This window comes from Eulemur rufifrons, chromosome 10 (assembly GCF_041146395.1).
Source record: "Eulemur rufifrons isolate Redbay chromosome 10, OSU_ERuf_1, whole genome shotgun sequence".
NCBI classification, from domain to species: Eukaryota; Metazoa; Chordata; class Mammalia; order Primates; family Lemuridae; genus Eulemur; species Eulemur rufifrons.
Window position 1 is genome coordinate 4,914,748 of NC_090992.1, and position 23,253 is coordinate 4,938,000.

Below are 23,253 nucleotides of genomic sequence, written 5' to 3' on the forward strand. Positions count from 1 at the left end.
TACCCTGCCCTTGGGTCACTGAGGGTATTCGGGGCCAGAGCCAAACTCAGGCTGAGCTCTGACCCTACAACACCTCCGAAGTGGAGGAATCAGGTCCCTGGGAGGGCTTGCTCTTCTTTGTCTTGGCTCTATCTTCGGGATGGGGCAGTGGGTAAGGAAGGGGAAGGTCCTACCCAAAGAACGAGTGATTCTGTGTGACTCCTACCAGACCCATCTGTCCTCTCTCAAATAGCAGGAATTTTAAAATAAAAACTACATGAAGGAAAAACAAGAGAGAAAATGGCAAAGACCCATGCCATCTCTTGCCCTCTAGTATCCCTGTCTGTCCTTATTCTCTGCAAAAATGTTGAAATTATTCCCATAACCCCAGCGGGCTCTGGGCAGTGTCCAGCTTCAGGGAGCGTCTGCTGAGCCGCTCCACGGCATCTCCTAGGGCACCGTGCAGGGTGCAGATATGAGTAAGGTACCCGCACAGCCCTCGAGGAGTTTGAGTACAGTGGAGGAGATGAGGAACGGGCAAAAGACAGGGATGCTGGAGCCCTGCAGAGGCCCAGACAGGGCTGGGGGTCCTCAGGTCACTACTGCCGTTAGCCCCTGCTAGGCACTGAGCCCCAGGTCACACCAACAGCCCAGACCCAATGGGCACTGGGAAGAGCTTCCCCTGGGGAAAGGCCCCAGTCAACAGTTATGACCACCACTGCTAGTAGCAGTAGTGACAATAATGGCAGCAATAACAACAGTATCTTATAGTAATGAAAATGTCCTATATTCTAACCACTTCAGAAGCGTCATCTCATTTCATCCTCAGAACAACTCTCTAAGGTAGATACTATATTATCATTACCCATCTTTTAAAGATGAGAAAACTAAGCCTTAGAGAGTTTCTTTTATTCACTCATTCTACAAATATTTTTTCAGTGTCTACCATGAACCTGATACACTCCAGCAGTGACAATTAGACAAAGTTCTTGACTATACGGGACATACATTCTGGTGGGAGATAAATAACTTGCCCAAGGTTCTCAGCTTGTTTAAGTGGTGGAATCAGGATTCGAACCCAGTCACTCTGTAAAACCCATACTTTCAAACTCTCAAGAAGCAAGCTGCCTAGGCCTGGCCACTGCTACTTATACTCTTCATAAATGTAAAATACCACATTTCCTTTATTTTAAGATGCACACATTTTTCAAATTTCAACGTCTGAAATCTGGCTACATTTTTTTTATTTTAGAGACAGAATCTTGCTCTGTTGCCCAGGCTGGAGTACAGCGGCCCCATCATAGCTCACTACAACCCTGAACTCCTGGTCTCAAGTGATCCTCCCATCTCAGCCTCCTGAGTAGCTAAGACTACATGTACACACCACCATGTCCGGCTAAGTTTTTATTTTTGTAGAGACGGGGTCTCACTATGTTGCCCAAGCTAGTGTTAAACTCCTGGGCTCAAGTGACCCTCCTGCCTCAGCTTCCCAAAGTACTGGGATTACAAGCATAAGCCACCATGCCCAGCCCTGGCTACATTTTATAATATATGTTGAAAGAAACCTGTGGGCTGCGGACTGAGAGTAAGTCATAAGATAGCTGATATCACTGTTCAAAGTGTGGATTTATCTGAACACAAGGATTTGATTACCAACTCAGTTTTCTGCAAATGTAACATGATGTGCAATTGAATGTTAACTTAAGATCCCTAATATTAATTCAAATATGTTAAAACATTCCACTATAAAACGGTATTGAAAGGAAAGGCTATTGTGCATGCAAGGGATTGCTTATCACACAAAATGTAATTAAAGGGAGCAGAAATCACCAAGTCTCCTGGAACCAACACAGAATTTTCAAAGCCTAAAGGACTCACGTTCAAATGAAAAACATCCAATTATAAGAAGCTTCTAGCTATTTAACTTCCAGCAACATATGATCAATTACGGGGAAATAAAACTATGAGTTTAGCCAGAGAAAATGCAGAACAAACCCCACTGTTCTTTGATAGGCCTCAAAATTCACGCTGTCAACCTTAAAGGTGCTAAAGGGATCAAGATCACAAGTAATCAACTTTATGACAAGCAGCACGTAATTCTTAAGTAACGTATAATTTCTAAGAAGCAAATAGGATGCATAACTTCATTAATGTGAAAAATACCTATATTCCAAACGCTGGTCATACAAAAAGAGCAACTCATATGTAAGCATGTAAATTAATGACAGCCACTACAGACAATTTTTCAAGTGTATACAAAGTCATGCTTCTTTGTTTCTGGGAAGATACAATTAACTCAAGGACATATTTTACTGTTATCAATGTCAAAATTGATACCATTATCATTTTTAATGGTGCCTCAAAATAAAGGATATGGCAATTGCAACGATAACTGCCAATACTGAGCACCTGCCAAACACTGTATTGGTATTTTACATCCATTATCTCTAAGGCTTGTGACAGCTCTATAAGGGAGGAACTCTTAGAATTCCCATTTCACATTTGATGAAACTAAGGTTCAAAGAGACCAGTGGCTTTTCACAGTCAGACAGCCAGTAAGCAGAGACTAGAACCAAGCCTGCCCGAGTCCAAAGCCCAGGTGGTTTCCAGGGCACTATGATGCCTCTCCACGAACGGTCCGCCCTACCCTCCACCCCACTTGACCCAGCCAGCACAGATAAGCCCTCACTTAAAGAAAACTTCCTATCATCTCAGAGCAGGACGGGCCAGCACGACTTCAAGGTGACAGGGTCCCCCTACTCTCAACCCAGATATCCCCAAATTGATCCAAATTCTGCTGTTTATATTTCTCAGTCTACACTTGAGCACATGCTTCAGTAGGCCCCAAATGACCAACTGTCTCGACATCCACGCAGCCAATCCGCTGACTGGGAAGGGGGAGGAAATCTGCAGCCTCAAGGCCACGTGTGGCCCCACAGATCCCCAAGTGAGGCCTCTTGACCAAATCCAAATTTCACAGAACAAATCCCTTTATTAAAAGGGATCCTTTATTAAAAGGATTTGTTCTGTGAAATTTGGATTCGGTCAAAAGGCTGCACTCAAGGATCCAGAAGGCACCTGTGGCCCGGAGGCTGCAGGTTCCCCGCCTCACTGTGTCAATTTGGTAGCAAAATCCAGAGAAGGCAGTAAACATGCCTGGCAAGAAACAAGGGCATCCTCTGTCTCTGAGTTTAAGGCGGGAAGGGGCCCACGGCCTGGCCAAAGGCATCCTCTTCTCCGGACGTGCCATTCACGTTAGAGCCAGTGGAAGCAGACGCCTCCCTGAGCCCACTACGGGCGAATCCAGCTTGTGCCAGTCACCTTCTGGGATCCATCCGAAGTCTCGGGGAAGCCCACGGTTCTATCACACAACTGCTTTTCTTCTTGATCAAACTTTTCTAGGATGGCAGGCAGGGGCTTGTGAATTTTACCCTATTCTCTGCACAGTTTTCTCTCTGATATAAAGTCCTTTTCAAGGGTTTTTGTTGAATATTCCTTCAGGAAAGCACCTCAACACTGGATGCTAAGAGTGGACTAGGACGATTCAAGGAGCATTTATTGGGCATCTCTGAGGATACAGAAACAAATAAGATATAGTCTCTACCATCAAGGAACTCACTGTTGAGTGTGGGAGGAAAACCACCTTGGAATTAACTACATACAAGAAAAAGGAGAGCAAGGAGAGTGTTATCCCAGAACATGGAGGAGAAAGGAATTAATTCCAGGTGCAGGGTCAATGATAACTGAGCTAGCGCTGAATTCCTACCAGGCACCAGGTACTATACCAGATATTTTACATACACATCCCATTTAGTTGCCCTGTGGCGTATGTTCTAATACTATTATTCGCACTTTACAAATGAAGAAACGGAGGAGAGGCCAAGAATCTTGCCAAGGTCACGTAACTAATTTGTAAATTTGAGAGATGAGATTTGGACCCTGCTGGCCAACACTAAAGCTTATGTTATTTTCACCACTGTAGACTGCATTTCCTGATGGAAAGAAATTCTTCCTGGGAGAAGAGGAATCTGAACTAGTTTCCCCTTCTATAGCACAGGGACAACAGCAATGCCTATTTCATAGGGCCACGGTGAAGGCTGGAAGAACTGCAGACACAAAGCACTTGGCACAGTGTTTGGCAAACTGTAAGTGTTCAGTAAATTGAGGCAGCTTTGTCATTGTCACCATCATCATCATCATCACTGTCATTTCTTCTTTAAAGAGTCCAGAATGTAGTGGCCACGGGCCAGAAGGTTTGTTTGATTTTTTTGTTTGTTATGTTTTGTTTAAAGGAATTAAAAAAAAAAAAAAAAAAAAAAAGCTTTTTTCGCTGAAAAAAAAGAACAGATCTTATGGAACCACAAGTCCCACCCATGAGCACCTGACGAGCAAGGCCCCTGTCTCCCCAGAGTCGTGCCGTACCTTCTCTTCCGAAGAAACAGTCAGCTTATCACTGGATATCAAGCTGCACACCTGGTCCAGACTTAGGCTAAGAAATTCTTCCCCCAGCATCACCTCTGGAAAGTGCTGCTCTGTTCCAAAAAAAGCAGAAGTTAAGAAAACAAAGTTATAACACACTCCTGCCCTTCTATGAGCCAATGTCACAGCAATCTTTGGGACGTGGGGGGAGGAAGAGAGATAGACAGAGAGAAAGACAGGGACATCTGGACTAAAGGGAAACTCAGCCTTTCAATTCAGCAGTAAAGGCATCACCCCGTGAGATCCTCTGTCCTGAACATCAACACAGACGAAAATAGGGCAGAGAGATCTGAGTTTACATTTTTTTTGAGATTAATAATGGCACTGCGGAAAAGCCTCACTGGGACCTGCCTACTTAACTGAGCCGGTTTCCCCGCAGGGCGCAGGCTGACAGGGTTGCAGACCATGCCCACTGCAGCTCTGCCAAACAAAAGTGGGTCAGGACTGCTGTGTGACTGGGAATCTCTGGGGGTTCTTGTAGGAAGTCAACATTAGAAGGTGTGGAGACGGGATCATCCTTTCTTGCCCAAAGTAGAGTCTACTAGAGTGAGTGAGTCTCTGCCCCATGAGGAGCCCAACTAAGCATCCGTCCAGCTGTGGTGGGCTCTGAGAGGTGTAGCCCTTTAGAGTTATCCAAGAAGCTACCAGGCTAGAGGGATCCACCAGAGAAGGAAGGGGAGACCCAGAAGACAAGGAGCACAGATGCTGCTTGGGGCAATGGCGTAGGGTTGTGTGAGAACTGAGAAGGGAACAACATCTGGGTAAATGACAAAAGGTCCTGTCATTTCCAGAGTCTGCTGAACTAGGAACTGTCAGCCCTTGGGCAGATTCACCTTGTAGGAGCCTCACAAAACACTGCCACAGATCCTTATTCATCAGGGCAGGGGCATAATGAAAAGGAAAGCCAGAGCACGTTAAGCCCCTTTCTCACGCTCAGCAACTTCTCTTTTTTTTTTAGAGACAGGGTCTCACTATGTTATCCAAGCTGGCCAAGTGATCCTCCTGCCTCAGCCTCCCAAGTAAGCTGGGACTACAGGTGCATGCCACCAGGCCCAGCTTCACCAATTTCCTAAAAACCAAAGAACTTAAGATTTAAATCACTTATTGCAAAAATCATTTTAACTTTCTATACTGAAATAATTTTAGACCCAGAGAATTCCCATATAGGTTCCCACCTTCATCTGGATTCTCTAAATGTTAATAGTTTATTCTCAAAGATCAAGTTATAAACAATCTTTTCCATCTTTCCCAGAACAAAAAGGGCTCCCCACTTGCTCCACACCAGCTCACTGATACCACTGTGGTCGCAACTAAAGCTTGTCCACCTTGAAACTCAGGAGTGTTTATACACAGCAAGGCAAATCTGAAAGTCAGGTTCTTCCTGAAGGGAAGCAACTGTTAAAACGTCAGCAGAGTAAGAAGCTGGTCTTTGCTTCGCTATAAGGAAAAAGTCTTTAGTTAAAGCTTAGTTTTTACATTAAACATTCAAAAAACCTTTTTAACTATAGAAATATAAGACCAGATAGTATTACTTTTAAAGTGTTCATTCGTGAAGATCTTAAAATAAAAGCAAGAGTAATCTCCTTTGGATGATGAGGATTTATTCTTGGCCTGGAGACTGGGAAAGTAACTGAATTCTCCCTCTGTGCCCTTTCTGATCCAAGAAGTCTTTGGACCACAGCCCCCTGTCAGTTGGTAACACCCAAGAAACAGCAGATAGTAAAAGCAGTCACCGCACGAGCCACCACACCGTGACAAAGTGCAGGACGTCAGGCTCTGCAGATGCGTCACGGCTGAGCTCAGCAAGACCACTCCGTCCTCAGGAGAGTCAGACACACCAGCACCAACATCTCGGTGGCCCAGAGCCACTTCTGGCCTTCCCACGTTTATCTTTGGCTGACAAAAACACTGACATTTGGAGGAGAGAAAAGACTGAAGAGAACAGGAGGAGGTAAGAAAGCAAAATTCTGTGCTGTGAAATAAAAACTTCCTTACAGCTCATAAAGCCAAAAGTAGGTGGGCTTGGATTTTGAAAAGAAAGACAACAGAAGTGCAGTAATGCATACTCTAGGTGACCCGAGGAACAAATCAGAAATCCTCAGAGATAAATACAGTAGTCAGCCCCCATCTCTCCATCTCTCACCCTCCTGGGCACTGCAGGATTTTATAACAATCTAGATCCCTTCTTTCTGAAGTGGGCTATTTCTTTGCCCATCTGGAACCTTCCACGGAAATCCCATTCAGAAATCCTCCCAGAGGAGGTGGAGAGGGGCAGCACGAGGATGAATGAGCAACAGCTTCTCATGCAGGGCTGGCACCCAGGCACCCTGGAGGTTTGTAGGGCACAAGCACGAAGAGGCAAAGGAAGGGATCAGAGAGGAAAACGCCTCCCCTTCTCCCTTTGGTCCGAGCAGACGGGGTAAGCCCCCAGCGTCCCCTTTCTGTCAGCAACACTCAAGAAACAACGGAATAGAAAAAAACAGGAACAGGATGCTCTGGGTAACTCGATTTCCTGGGAAATAGGATTTCCCCAGAAGACTGTGTACTCAGCCTCTTCACAGCTGCTTCCTAGAAGATGCCTCACTGAGAATAATCTTCTACTTTTAACAATTATTTGGCTTTTTGTTTGTTTTGCTTTGCTTTTTTTTATATTCATGGAGAATGTGGTGAAAAGCCTTTGCTAAAAGCCAGAAGGATTGAGTTCACATCTTACAGTCACTTCTTTCCAGGCTTTGGCTTCCTCGTCCATAAAATGGAACCATAACACCTGACCTGGCATTAGAATGCCAAAATCCGAGCTCTGACAACACCAAATGCTGGTGAGAATGGGGAGCAACAGGAACTCGCATCCGTTGCTGGTGGGGGCACAAAATGGTTCAGCCACTTTGGAAGAGTGTTTGACAGTTTTTTTACAAAGTTAAACACAGTTTTACTATATGTTCCAGGGCATAAAACCCTGCACATGAATGTTTACAGCAGTAATTGATTCATAATTACCCAAAACTGGAAGCGACCAAGATGTCCGTCAAGAGGTTAATGGATAAACAAGCTGTGATATATCCACACAATGGAAAACTATTCAGTAATAAAAAGAAATGAACTTTCAATCCACAAAAAGACATAAAGAAACATTAAATGAATATTGCTAAGTGAAGGAAACCAGCCTAAAATGGCTATATACTGTATGATTCCAACCATATGGCATTCTGGGAAAGTCAAAACCATAGAGACAATAAAAAGATTAGTGCTTGCCAGGAGTTCAGGAAGAGGGGGTGAGGATTGAACAGGCAGAGCAAAATGGACTTGCAGCATGGTGAAACTGTGTTGCGTGACACTGTAATGGTGCATACATCACATGCATTTGTCAAAACCCACAGAACTGCACAACACAAAGAGTGAACCCTAATGTTAACTATGGACTTGAGTTAATAATGTACTAATATTGGCTCGTTGTGCAATAACAATGTATTGACATCGGTTCATGATAACATAGCACCCTAATGCAAGAAGCTAATAATGGAAAATGTTCAGCAAGAGGGAATAAATGGGAATTTACTCACATTTGCTGAGGCCATTGCACGTGCTAGATAACTGTTAACATGTGATATACCAAATGCAGTGTTTCAGCCGGGCGCGTGCAGTGGCTCATGCCTGTAATCCTAGCACTCTGGGAGGCCGAGGTGGGAGGATTGCTCGAGGTCAGGAGTTCAAGACCAAATGCAGTGTTTCTTCACAAATGAAGAAAATGTGAAGAGCTGATACCACAAGGAGCCTAGGCCCATAGGAGACAAGGCACCAGTAACTCCAACCCAAAGTCCATAGAGCCACGACTTGGAGAGGTACTTTGAGTATAAACAAAAGCAGGGGAGCAGAAAAATCCAGATTATGTGTAGGGAACAGCAGTGGTGAAGTCTAGCCAGAGCCTAAGCTATGTCTTCATGTGTCTAACAAAGGGTTAGCAAGCACCCACTAAGCAGGGAACTGCGCCAGGCTCCAGAGACGCCGTGGAGAAGCAGGCATGCTAGGGCTGGGGGAGGGGTGCACGTGCAGGGGCAGAGGATCCTTTGACCAGGGGCTCGCCCCTTGGAGGGCAACTCCCCAATAATAAACTCCAGCTTTTCTTGTCTTTTTGCCTCTTTTCCTTAAAGAGGATGGGAAACAGAGAAAAAGAAGTCAATTAATTAAGGGTTCTGGTTAAGAGTTTTAATTAACCAGCTTTACTATAAGTAACAAACACTGTTTAAGTTCCAAGTCCTGATTAATTAAACACAATGGGTGTGCCCCATCCATTTGGATGAGAAAGTGTGGAGAAGAGGGAGAGGTACCACATAACTTCCCGTCTTTTCCCTACCAAGGAATACACATCTATCTTCACAATGTTGAAAGGATAACAAGATTTGAGTGGCACATTCCCCAAAAAACGGCTTTCTCTGGGGGCAGAGTTAGGTCTTTTCAAGGAAGCAGGTATGGAACAGGGTGAGGCATCTCCTAACGGCAGCTAATACCATGCTAGGTATTTTACATATATTATGTCACTTAATCCCCCTAAAAGCCCTACTGAAACAGAAGCTCAGAAAGTCTAAGTCTATGTTTAGGTTCACAAAACAATAAGTAGAGCCAGGTTTTTAAACCAAAGCTACCTGATTATAACAACAAATATTCCAATGAGTACCTTATTCCCGAAGATAATAAAAACCAGTCCTGAGCAGGCCACTGGGGTAAAATTCAATACAGATATCAGAAAACCCTAAGCATCCCTCTTAGGGATGCTGGAGACGGGGGCGGGGGGGGGCGGAGACAGAGAAAAAAGGTATGAATCCAAAGATCATTCTTTTAGGGAAAAAAGTAACCTTAGAGTAGCAGTGTTCTGAGCATTTTGGAGTCAGTCGGGTTTAAATCTCAGACCTAATCCCTGAATTAAGGTCTTTCCCTAATCCCCACGCTCACCACGCTAGATGAAATGATATTCTTCAGTGTTCCCAAAGCCCCCAAAACAGCAAATCATCATCAGAGCCCTAATCACCCTGCTTCATCACATGAGGTCTATCTGTCACACTGGGACTGGGACTGGGAGCCCCACGAAGGCAGGGCCTAATCTGCCTTGTTTGAAGCTGAGTCCTCAGTGTCCAGAAAAATGTCTATATTTATTGAGATCTAAAATTATTATTGCACTTCCCTACCCATTCTCTAGGACTGCCTAGGGCTCAAGCAACCTCCCAAACCCTAAGCCTAAGCCTATTTGTCCCCTCTTTATGGGACAAAATAAACCTAAGCCTTTGGTCTGGTTCATCTAAACTACGAGCCCAGAACAAATGGAATGCTAACCCTTCTGTGACTTCTGTGACCTGCAGAGATGAAATGAACCTCACAATCCCCAGGGCCAGTAGCCCCAGGGAACAGGTGTTGGTGCCTCTGAACAGAACCACTGGGCACACCCTCGGGAGAGACTAGGTGACACAGGTGGACATACAAACAGCATCAAAACATTTTGGCAGGATTAAAAAAAACAGAACCGCCTTAAATCTTTCTCTTCTGCCCCTCATTACCCTATTTCTGGAGCCAAGAGGCAAGCTTTCTTGAATCAACATTTAGCTTTCCAGGCCCACACCCTCTCTGCTCCAGGGAGAAGCCTTGTCTCCCACAGGGAAGTAACAGAGACCTACCTTGACCTCTTCTCAGAAGGGTCATGACCACTGGCCCTCAAACTCTAAATATTATTACCTCCACCCTCCCTGGGGATGGTGAGCAATGAGATCTCTTTCCATGTTGACTTAACTCCAGAAATGTACGTATCGTTCCATTCTCCCTCCTCTTCTCTCTCTCTCTCTCTCTCTCTCTCACACACACACACACACACACACACACACACACGGCCAAGGGCTACATCAAAACTGCCCAGTTAACAGTGCTATCAATTCAACACTGAAGTTCCTTGTTACCCAGAAAATTGAACAAGGGAAGTTTCCTAAAATCCCAACAAAAAAAAGAGCTAGCAACAAAAACCGTGTGTGCACTCCTGCTTCATTTGCCACCTTCAAGCTAGAAGCAGAAAATCAAGGGGAGGCAGGAGTCCCCTCCAAGGCAAGACAGGCTGTGCTGGCCTGGGTGGGCGGTAACATAAGTAATGGGGGTGGGACATAGCCCCCTGGAGTCAGACGGCCTCATTGTGCATTTTGGCACTGCCACTTACAAGCTGTGTGATCTTAGGCAAGTTACTAAACCTCTCTGGAGTTTCACCTATACATTAAGAAAAAAATAACTACTTCTTCGAGTTAGGTGACCAAAATGAGATAATGCCTGTAAAGTGTGTAGCACCATTCCCGGCGTGTAGTCAGTGTTCAAAAGTGGTACAAACTCCTACCATTATCATCATCATTTCATGATGACAAGTGGGGGGCAGCAATTTTATAAAAAGACCCTCACTGAGTCAGAGGTTCATGTTTTTTTAATGCTTTGCCAAATTTTTCTGCTGCCCTTAATTTAATTACTTCATTCCACAATCTCAGATGACTCAATCAATCGAAAAAAGGCCATTTCCCACCATGAGCACGTGAAATCCGATGGCTTTTCCATCCCATGGCTGGAGGGTTTCAGCTCAGCTTTGGCAGACTGATGTAAACAACATGTCAAAAGAATTTTAATTGCTATTTCATTAATGGGGTCCATTAACAACCTTCCCAACCGGCCTGCTGATGGCCCAGTGCATGGCTGTCCAATTACCAAACAACAAAATCCCCATAAACTCAGGCCCTGGCCTCTGAGGTTAAAGATTAAGCAGTCCCTGGAAACAACAATAATGAGGTAAAAGAAAAAGGTTGTACAAAACACTAGGGTCCCTTTCCCAACTACTAAATACCCAGAAGACTATGATACCATCAGAGAAGGCAAAGGTCTGAGCAGTCATATTCTAAATGTGGGAATCACGCTCCCCTACCCCAGAATAACATATATCATACAAAACTCTGAGGGCACAGCCCTGGGGGAAAACTGCATCCAGAGGAAGCAGGAGGGACTTCCACAGCAGGAAGAGACAGGGCCACTCCACACAGGAAAACGAACAGGCAGCTGGATAAAGAGAGGTGATGCTCCAGCCCCCGCAAAGTAACTAACGCTCTCCCCAGGAAGGCTGAAGACCTATCAGAAGGAAAAAGTTGGACTTAAAAATAAAGTTACCTTTTTTAGAGAGCAATTTGGCAATATCTATCAAAAAATTTTAAATGTACATTCTCTTTGATCCAATAATTATGCTACTAAGATTATACCCTATAGGTATACTAGCAAGTGCACTCCAAAATAGCATGCATAAGAATTCTCACTGAAGCATTTTATATAAAAGAGAAAACTGGAAACATTAATGTTCATCAACAGAAAACTAGTTAAATAAGTTATACCTCATCTATATGATGCAGCAGATAACAAGATACAGACACACACAAGGGTCTGGAAAGAACTGTAAGATTTTGTCTTAAGTCAAACAAAAGTACAGTGAGTACAGAACACTTCTGTTTGTGTAAGTTAAAAAGCATAATATACAAATTCTGGGCCGGGCGCGGTGGCTCACGCCTGTAATCCTGGCACTCTGGGAGGCCGAGGTGGGCGGATCGTTTGAGCTCAGGAGTTCGAGACCAGCCTGAGCAAGAGCGAGACCCCATCTCTACTAAAAATAGAAAGAAATTATATGGACAGCTAAAAATATATAGAGAAAAAATTAGCCGGGCATGGTGGTGCATGCCTGTAGTCCCAGCTACTCGGGAGGCTGAGGCAGAAGGATCACTTGAGCCCAGGAGTTTGAGGTTGCTGTGAGCTAGGCTGACGCCACGGCACTCACTCTAGCCTGGGCAACAGAGTGAGACTCTGTCTCAAAAAAAAAAAAAAAAAAAAACAAATTCTGTAGGGATACCAAAATACTCCCTCTACTCCCATCAGAGAAAGCCAGGAAGAAGACTGATTTTGCATTTTATATCTTTGTATACTATTTGCATTTTTTGTCATGAGTATAAGTTGCTTTTGCTGAATACATTCTCTAAAGTTTTAAAATAATGGTATAGAAATGTATCTGGTAACATGGAAAGGTGTTCACAATGTACTGGTAAGCATGTTTTTTAAGCTGGGAAACATGCATGTACAATGAAAATGATCTGGAAGGACATACACCAAGGTGCTACCTGTGGTTCTCTGCAGGTAGGACTGTGGTGTATTCTTTCTGCCTGTCTGCTTTTTCTGTAATGATCAGGGATGGATTTTGCATTAAAATAGTAATAATAAAAGAAAAAGAAAGCTTTTTTCTTTGGAGAAGGAAGAAGAACAGAATGCAGAGGCAAATCTGGGGGCTGCAGACAAGTGAAGGCAGAGCCCAGCTGGCCAGAGACTGGGGAGGGTCAAGGAGGCAGCACAGGACATACCTGCCTGTGCATCTGGAATAAGAGAAACCAAAACTAGGAGTCCTAGAAACGGTCCTCCTCCCCCAAAGTACATGTGATCCACAGCAGCAGTAACCGGAGATTCCTGTCTCTCCAGCCTGGACCAGCTCTGAAGCTTCCTCACTGCAGGTGATGAGGTTGGCAGGAGCACCAGAGCACAGCCCCAGGTGATGTCTACCTCTGTAGGATGCTCTCCTCTCTGTTTCCCTTGATCCCCAAACCCCCCTGGAAACAAGGCAGGATGTACCACCCCCACAATAGAAAGGAGAAAACAGGCGCAGGGTCACTCAATACCAATGTGTTGGCTGGTCTGATTCCTAGTTCTGACGTGGAAGGTCTCTTTGTAGTTTGTTGGCTTAAAACATCTCCTAACTCATGGGCCCAGGAGGCCTGCGACGACACGGGCTGACACTGTCCCTTGCATGTGACCCTAGTGGCCTACATTCCTGCACTTACACTGGGATGAGGTGGCAGATCTGTCTCGAGAAGCAGTGATAGCAGAGACACCAGGCTCCATCCAGAGTTGGGAGAACGAGACCAAGGAAACAAAGCAGGCTCACATCAGTGGGTGGGTGCAAAGGACAAAGTACGAAGAATCATTTTCTACTTCCTTCTCCAAACACTGCACAATCTCACCTTCACTTCACTTCTTCTAACGTCTTTTCATCATGGTCCTATCAACTTCTGCATTATACCACCTTAAAACTACCTCCCTGCTGTGCACAGCTGAGGGCTACAAAGACAGCCGACAAGGAGACCGGTCATGGGCTCCACAGAAGGCCTGCACAACAGGGGGGACTCTCAGCCTGAAGATCACGCTGCCCCAGCCAGGGAAAGTGGGATGGCTCCCTCAGGCAGTGAGGGAACAGGTGCCATGTGTCTGGGAGGAGCCACCCAACGGGGAAAAGAGAAAGACACCCACGTGGTGCTTCCCCCGCCCCAAATGACTACACATCCTGTGTCTAGCAGACAGCTGGATGTCTGTTTACACTGTCTGGTTGTTGGGATTTGGTGACTACATGGCACAGACTTCCAGGCACACACTTCTAATGGAAAATGCCAACTCCAGTCACCCACACACCTTGGTTACTGATTCACAGGGCCTCCTATGTCCACACTGGGCCTGGAAGCTGCAGAATATAGTAGTTATAAACTCTGGCTCTGGAGTCAGCATCTGTCTGGGTTTGAATCCTGCCTTCTGTCCCTACTAGCTGTGTGACCTCAACAAATTCCTTTACCTCTCTGTGCCCTGGTTTCCTCAGCTACTATATGCATCAAATAGGATGATGCCCATAAAATACTTAGTGTAGGGCATAGACCCAAAGTGAAAGCTCAGTAACACTAGCTAAAGACAGCCCATCAGGACATCTGCACACACACGTACACACACACACTCGCAATGTTGACAGAACCCAGTCACCATAACAGCATCAGAACCAGGGAGCACCAAGAAGATGGATGTTCCCAACTGCATCGTCTCCACTCTCCCACAGATGAGTCTCATCATCAGATAGTGAAAGTGGCAAGGGGAGAAAACATGGGTATTTAAAGTGGGGCAAAGCCAGGCCAGAAGAGCCTGGGCGCCTTTGTTAGAAACAGAGGATTCAGTGTATTCCCCAAACCTCAGACGATCGTATCAGCCAACTACAAAAGGACGGGATGTGTGCGGTTTGTGCACACGTGCACACACACACTATGTGGACTGAGAGGGCCAGCAGGGGGAGACAAGGAAGAGGAAACAGAATTCCTGGCATCTAAACACTCTCCCTTTGCCACCGCACCGGCACAGGCTTGCCTTGGCCAAGCTCTCAGCTCCTACGAAGCAAAGCCTGAGCACATCCCTCAAGAAAGTGACCTCTTCAAAGGCTGGACTGGGGAGCCCTCCCCGGGGAGAAAAGGGATGGGGAATATACAGGGGAAAGAGAGCACAAAAGGGACAACAGAAAACAGGACAGTCAAGATTCAACCCAGAAAGAGGCAGCAGGATTCATAATTGCGGCTCCTGGGGATGTCCTTACAAACATCATCATCGCCAAGACCACTTTAACAACGGGTCCCATTTGTGTCCTCAGAAATGAACTTCAGGGAGACATGAGAGTCTGATCAGGCTCCTGATCAGGGGCTTAGTCAGAGAAAAAATGGTGACAAGAAACAGAGCAAATGCAGGGAGCTGGCAGGTGGGCAGCCAGCAGGTCCTCAGCTAATTTCCAGACACCAGCTGGATGGGGCAGAACAGAATGCAGCCACGGCAGCATTTGGGCAGAGGGAAGAACAAGGTGCTTTACTGCAAGGAAAGGAGGTGGCCGTGACCGAATCTATCAATCAAAATGACCAGACTCGTTTCCTAGGTCACTCATGATCTTTCCTCAAACTGAAATATAAATAGCAATGAAGATTTCTGTCCAGATAAACATGGTAGACTGAACGTTCATATTCATCTCTACACCCTCCCAAAACCCCATTAAAATGTTAAATAGCAGGATGACAAGCTCTAGCAGGCAGAATGTCTACACAAAAAGTAAATGGAATCAATAGATTATCTGTTATATTTTGAAGGACTGTTCAGTTGTACCTGTCTAACAAGAATTAGTGGTAGTAGCATATACTAAAAGATAATTATTAACTGCATTTCTGATTTTAGAAACATTTTCTGATTATAAAGACTGTAATTATAATACACAACCTAGTTGTGGAAATGACATCTGGAGAATAAAGAGAGGGGACAACTGTATGTGTACGAGGAGAATGTGTGAAAGCTCAATCTTACTCTTCTGGAGAAGTCAATAGGTAATATCTAAAACTAGTAAGTCAAAAAATAGTGGCATACAAATATTATTTAGATAAACGGAGGTAAATAGCAGATGAAGTAGCTTTTAGCTGAATCAGAACTTGTATTTTAATTCTTTTAGGACGGAAAGTGAGAGGCTCCAGACTGGGCCTGGAAAGGTAAAGCAGGGCCTCCTGCTCACCATTAAAGCCTGGCAATCGTATGTGACTCTTAAAATTGTGTTCCTAGAACACCTTGATCAAAATAAAGATTCTCTTAAACAACAAAAATGACTTATTTCAAGACCTAACTCAATTTACTCTCCCCACCCCGCCAAGTCTTCTCAGGTCTCCTTCCTCTACTCTCCTGAAAATTAGTCTGTACCACCCATGTGGCGATTCATCATTTCCATTGGGCAATGAGCTAAACTCTTCCACGTTAGTTATCCTTCCATCTGCATCTCACCTTCCTAACTAAACCATAGCTACTTAGCAGCAGAGACCACTTCGCACAATCTTTGCGGAGTCCACAGCTGACCGAGTGATTCACTCCACAAGGTGCAGCGGCCCAGCTCCCCGTTACCTGCATAGGCATTGGCCTGCTGCAGAAGGTCAGTGCAGGTGTGCACGTCTGCAAAGGCGCGGATGCCCAGGCAGTTGGTGGGATGCAGCTGAGACTGCAGGAAATCACAGCAGTTCTGCCGCACGTCCATGAGCTGCAGCAAGCTGGCTGCCGGGAGCAGCACCTGCAAGAGAAGGTGACATTCTGAGACACCGAATTCCACCAGCGGGGACTCATCCCCATAGGCACTGTTCTAACTATATTGCTCCCGTGCTCAAGATCTGCTCATGGCTCTCCACTGCTGCTCGGTAAGTCCAAATTTCCCGGCTTGCTTTCCAGCCTTATTTCCCACTACTCTCCGCTTCATGGACCCCAGGCACCAGCCGATTCTCTGTGTCCCTACAACCGTGCTTCCGGTCTTCAGTCCCTGAGGTCCTGATTAAAATGCAGATTCCGATTCAGTAGGTCTAGGGTGGGGCCTGACAGCCTGCGTTTCTAACAAGACTCCGGGTGATGCTGGCAGCTGCGGGTGCATGAACCACAATTTGAGCAACAAAACCCTATACACAAACACACACACACACACACACACACACACTACAGCAGACATTCTCATACTCGGCTGCACAATGGAATCACCTGAAGAGTTTTAAAAATACTGATGCCTGGGTCTCCCCCTCAAAGATTCTAACTTAGGAGGAATGAGATGTGGCTTGAACGTCGAGATGTTTTGAAAGCTCCCAGGTGCTTGTAACGTACAGCCAACTTTGAGAACTACGGCCTGACAGCCTTTAGTGCTCTGTCCTCACTTAGCTACTTTTGAATCGTCCACTAGTTCACTCACTACTTAATTACTGAGCGTCTAAGTGCCAGGCACTGGTCTAGGCTCTGGGATTCAGATCCGGCTCTCATGGAATTTATAGTCTACCAGAATAAGAGACTCACCCCAAAATCCCTCAGGACTTAGGCAATCACACTGTATTCTCCCATCCAACACATAAAGGACCTCTGTGGGTCTATTCTCAGAGAAAGGAGAGCTGAGTTTTCTTTTAAAAGGTCACAAGACACATGAGCATACTGTATCCGGGAAGACAGAAATAGTCCCTGCTCAGGTACATGTACCTGTGTGTTTCCTAAGAGCCAGGGAAGACTGGCTGGAGCAGGCCAGCTGAGCGCTCAGACTGCCAACCCCTGTCCAGTTTCCCTAGGACTTTCCCACAGTTGCTGACGCCTGCCTCTAGGTCAAAAACACAAGGGCAGAAGGCCAAAGTCCTACTGCACCCCAGCTCTGCTAACCTGCCCTTCACGTATGGAAGGGGCCGGTGGTCCGAGAATGATTTTCCAAAAAGAAATTTAGGCCGGGCGCGGTGGCTCACGCCTGTAATCCTAGCACTCTGGGAGGCCGAGGCGGGTGGATCGCTCGAGGTCAGGAGTTCGAGACCAGCCTGAGCAAGAGTGAGACCCCGTCTCTACTAAAAATAGAAAGAAATTATATGGACAACTAAAATATATATATACAAAAAATTAGCCGGGCGTGGTGGCGCATGCCTGTAGTCCCAGCTACTCGGGAGGCTGAGGCAGTAGGATCGCTTAAGTCCAGGAGTTTGAGGTTGCTGTGAGCTAGGCTGACGCCACGGCACTCACTCTAGCCCGGGCAACAGAGTGAAACTCTGTCTCAAAAAAAAAAAAAAAAAAAAAAAAAAGAAATTTAGAAAAAAATCACAGAACAACTTGATTTAAGGCTGCTTAACTTGGGGACCACAGCATCCGTTTTACTGCACAGCATTCCCCCTGTCCTAGGCCTTTGCTCTCAGAGAGAGTGACTGAGCCAGCCAGACTCCAGTGTTCCCATCCACAAGGGCTTGCCCAGGAAGACACGAGCTGCAGAGGCATTTGTTTTCTTGATTCAGAGCACTACAAGTCTTTTCAGTGATTTAAATTATGGACCCTGACCTTCCTCCAAAACAGCTTTGAGTCCTCAGCTCTGACTCTCATGACTTCTATGTGCTCAGGCCAAAAACTGCCCCACTGCCCATTCTTGGGCCTTGTCCCTCCACTAGGGTAACCAACTGTCCTGGCGTACCCAGGACTGAGGGGTTTCCCGGGACTTTCAGTGCTAAAACTGGGACGGTTGGTCACCCTTCATTATCCCTGCCCACACGCAGTCACCACCACCATCAGTGGTCACACTCCCGAGCTACATGCCTGCTCTCAACAAGGAAAGCTCCTCCCATCTGCAAGCTTAAACCTCTCCCTCACGGAAGCTAAGTTCTAGAGAACATGCTCCTTTTCCCTTCCTCCGTCCGCCCTCTCTTCCACTCTCCTATATCCCCTGGCAAGACAACAACAAATTAGCACCACATCCTTGGTATTTTCTGAACCACTGATTCGTTCCTGAGAAACAAAACAATAAAACCACCCTTTGCTGAGCGTTTTACACCGTAAGTGAACACAGCCAGGATCCAAATCCAACCACTTGAGTTCCGTCCCCACTGGGCAGCCACTGTCCCCTCTAAGCAGCCATAAACTGGGAAACTCAATTAACCTGGGAGCTTGCTCAGCCTGGCCAAACAGATTCCAGGACCAGATTAGTCTCTGCCTGCTAGTTAAGTGGAGATCCAATAACCATTCTTGCTGAGCCTTCAAATGACCTCCATGACACCCCCACCCCCATCCCGGCCAGCACCAGCTACAAAGCCTAGAATTAAGGCCACAGGTTCACCAATCATCCCGATTTGCCTGGGACTTTACTGGTTTGGGCACTGAAAATCCCCCATCCCAGGAAACCACTCGGTTCTAAGCAAACTGGAACAGGTGTTCACCCTGACCTCTAACCAGTAACCTTAGGCAGCCCTAAGGTAAAGGAAGTCATCGAATACTGTCCAGCACACAGCCTGGGGGTATGGCAAGCCCCACCAGAGCCAGCTGAGAGGAGGCAGGAATGCCACAGTAGCCCTTTACCCCAGCCAGGAGGCTTTCTGAGAGTCCCGTCCACCCCCAGATTGCTTTCCCAGCAACCCCCAACAAGACCATGTGAGCGACACCCAGTCCCTTCCCCTTCCCCTCTTCCAAGAAGACAGCAGCACGGTTTGGTGCCTAAATTCTCAAGCTCATGACAACCAGCCAGGGAAGTGAAATAGTAGTTCCTAAACGTACTCATTAGGTTACACTTTCAGTTTTTAAAACCTCCCTGGATGGAGCTACCCACATAGCTTTTAACTTCCCCACTGTTCTCAGTGCCCACTTAGTAGACAAAAATTAAAAGGCTTTTCCACCTCTCCACACCCCCATCCTGTTTGGGTCCACTCCTGCCCAAAAGCATTCCCCAACTGACTTCCTAAAGTGAATGGGGCTTGTGGTTTCTCTAATTGCTCTTTCCCTCTCTTTGATCTTACACTGCCATTAGCTATGAGTCAAAGGCCCTTTTCTTCCCTCTGCTTGCTTCTAACAGGAAGGTGTGAAAAAATGTCAAGGAAGTCAGAATGCTGAGGGGGATGATTTGGAGGCTGAAAGATGTATCGCTGCTCAGACTCTGGGTCTTAGGGATAAACTAGGGCCCAATCCAAAGGAGTTCTGGAGTCTGGACACGACTACAAAAGAAATTCCCAGAGGCTCTGGAAGAGAAGAGAGCAAAACACCCATGAGGTGACAGTCTTCGGTTCCCTCTCTCCAAAATCAACAGGGCTTTGAGGGGATTTCCTCTTCTCTTGTCTTGCCTGAAACTCTACTCCCTAAGCAGCAGCGGTGACAAGATTGGGAACAAGAGGCCGAGGGTGGGTCCTCAGCTTTGAAGCAAGACCGTCCTTACTGAATCACTAGGGCAGTGCTGCTTGGTCCCTGGAGGGAGGAGGCTGAGACCAGAGAAGCAGTAGTTGGCTTCATCAGGATGGAAGATGACCCCAAGCCAGCAAGCGTCTAGCTCGCCTTTCACCACCCCAGCATGGTAGTTCTTGGAAAACCATGGCCCTAAGCAAAGAGCTTAGAGGTTCCACTTCAGCTGGCAAATGGCCTCCCCTCCGTTTTCATGCGCAGGCCCTGTTTTGTTTTTTCTCTCCCTCGGATAACACGAAAACACAGCAGAGGATATCCTGTCACAGAGTTTGCTTCCTTTAGTAAAAACAAAAGGAAATGCCCTGCCTCAGAAAGCACCTACTCCTGGAATTCCAGCGAGGCGGAGCCATGCACAGACGGAAGGCACCAGCCCGGGGCCAGGTACCAGGGGCCACCCGGGGCCTCTGCCCCAGCCCTGCAGTGCATCTGGCACAGAAACGGTGATAATAAAAATCTGTTCAGACAAAGAAGGAAGACAGGAAAAGAGACAGACAGACAGGCAGACAGAAGAACAGGAGAGCTGGCAGAACAGCCTGTGCCACTCTGGATTTGACTCCTCCGCTGACCAGCCATGTAACTGGAACAAGCTACTTAACCTCGCTGTGCCTGTCTCCTCGACAGCAACATGAGGATGACAGTGGTAATGCCTTAAAGGCTTGTTGTGAGGATCAAATGAGATAATACATTTAAAGCAGGTAACAGAGTGCTTGGTACCTAGGGAGTGCTCAGCTAATATCAGTGTTATCATTACAAGTCATTACAAGCTGAAGCCAAGGCTCTGATCATTCATTTAATGAGAAACTAGAGTCATCACAGCCACGGAGCACAGTGAGTTGAAAAGAGCTGGCTTCAGCTCCCAACTCTACCGCTTGACTCCCTTTGAGACCATGGCAGGTTATTTAACCCTTTGAGCATCAGTTTCCTCAGGCTTTTGCAGCTGAAGGGAGGGAGGGATTATACTGGCATATTCCATTGGGTGGTTATGAATGAAATAATGTATGTGAAATGACTGGCACGTATTAGGCTTATAATGAGTATCAGCAAGTGTCAGGCATTGTTACCTCCACCGGGAAAGACAATTCAGGGTCTCTCCAAGTCATGTGTGGCTGGGAGGAGCCCAAGCTCTCACGGCCATTTAGCCAAGCCCCAAGCCTACGGCAGCTGTTTCTGAGGCATTCGGGAGAGCCCCATTGCCTCCACGCTCATCTTCCCAGTGCACCAAAACCCTCAAAAGGTCTCGTTTTCATAGATAACCTGTGAGTAACGGCCTCACAAATTTATAACAGCATGAAGAAGAATCCACTTTGAGCCAAACTCTCTTCTTCTCGACTTTTCTTATTTTGTTTTCCCCCAAGGCCACCCCTGACCTAACCACAGTTTAAAGGAAAGGGGATAGTTGTAACAGTCTATCGCATTCATTCCCAATCATGGCAGTTCCCCGAAGGTTCCGCGTGGCGTCTCCCGGGGACCCTCTGCACTTGCCGCCCCCAGCCCCACTCCACATGCACACGGAGGAACACAGCAGGTCCTCGAGGCGCCCACAGGCCACACACGGACAGGCAGGCAGGGAGGCAGGACTGACTTCCCGGTCTTCTTTCAAGATCTGGTCTGCACGACGTTTCCTCCACAGGGTCTGCCCTGGCCATCCTTACCCAGCCTCATCAGAGTAGGAATGACTATTCCTGCTCCTCGGGTACCTTCTCTCGGCCTCACCCCAGCACAGGTTACGCATGCACTTAGCCATCTGTCCCCACCTTCAGGCCATGTGCTCCGGGGGAAGCAGCCTGTCACAGCACTCTGTGCCCACAGCGTCTGCTCGCACGGGGCAGGGGCTCAGGGAAACATGTATTAAATGAACGAATAAACAAAGGAGTAAGACGATGAGAGCCCACACACAGCCTACCAGGAGGAAGGAGGAAAACTTAAGACAGCTCCCTTAGCCCTGTGCCTTCTAGATCACGCTTCTACCCTCCACCTAGTGAGATCCCTTAAAGGGCCCTCTCCTCAGAACAACAGCCGGCACCTGGCCCCGGCCTCTGTCCTTGCCAAGCATCCCGGGCAGGAGGTATCCCAGACTATCCCCCACTTGGGAGAATTCCCACCCACTTCCAAGCCAGACTGGGTTAGTCTTTTCCTCCCACCCCTTACCATGGCTCCTACTCCCTACCTGGTTCTGCCCCCTCGGTCCTCAGCAGCACCCAGGCAGAGGAGAAAGCAGACAAAGCCTTCCATGCTCACATGACTCCACTATCACCTCCCTATTTTAGGTAATAATGGCCAACACTTATTGTTTACTATGTGCCAGGCACTGTTCTAAGTGCTTTACCTATATTAATACATTTAATCCTCACACCAACCCTATGAGGTTAAATACTATGATTATGCCCATATTGTAGATGAAAACACTGAGGCACAGAGAGCTTAAGTAACTTACTTAGGGTCACGCAGCCAGAAAATGGTGGAACCAGGATTTGAACACAGGCAGCCTAACTCACAACTACCCCACAGAATGGATACTATCATGATTCCTGTTTTACGGATGAGAAAACTGATCCTTGAGGCAGTGTCAGTGGGGGTGTTAGAGAAGCTCTAGCAGGACAGACAGAAGGCAAATCAGAGGCAGAGTGAGTCCCACGCCCTCACGTTACAGATGGGAAAACTGACACCCTACAGTGGGAAAGGGCTAGGATAAGACCACTCTCTGAATTATTCATAGTGGCCAAGCGCAGGCGGGGGCCCAGGTCTCCTTTCATACTCAATTTCCCCCTCATCCCTGTGTCCACTTGTCCCCGAGCTGTACATCTTCACTCTGGCCCTCTTCTCCTCCCCTACAAAGTAGTTTTGAAAAGCAACAATAAAGCCATTTTTCTCTAGGGTGCTCTGTGGTAGCTGCTGCTAACTGCTCTAAGATAAATGGCTTTATAAACTAGAGAGAGACCACCACTGGGTTAGACCAAACTTACAAAGATTACCTTATTACCTAGTATCACCTTATTAATTTTTAATTATTTACTTATTAACTTACTTATTACTTATAACTTTATTAGTATTATGACCTATTATTAACTTATTACCTAGTCAAGCAATAAAGACTCTTCTAATTATCCAAATCTGTAAACACTTTGTACTTTACAAGAAAAAAAGGAAATACATTATGAAAAGAGAAGAAAGCTGGTTCCAATCACACAATTCTGCAATCTCCCCTATACTCATTTT

The 23,253-nt window shown here is 46.5% G+C and overlaps 1 protein-coding gene across 1 annotated transcript in view; it reads right to left on the minus strand.

The window, feature by feature from the left end:
• KLHL3 (kelch like family member 3) overlaps nt 1-23,253 on the minus strand; it is an 82,247-nt gene that overhangs the window by 46,722 nt on the left and 12,272 nt on the right. Inside the window, exons 3-4 of the mRNA XM_069484076.1 lie at nt 16,228-16,390; nt 4,402-4,511 (exon numbers count right to left, since the gene is read on the minus strand). Coding sequence (XP_069340177.1) covers nt 4,402-4,511; nt 16,228-16,390 — 273 coding nt within the window. The remainder of the gene's footprint in view (nt 1-4,401; nt 4,512-16,227; nt 16,391-23,253) is intronic.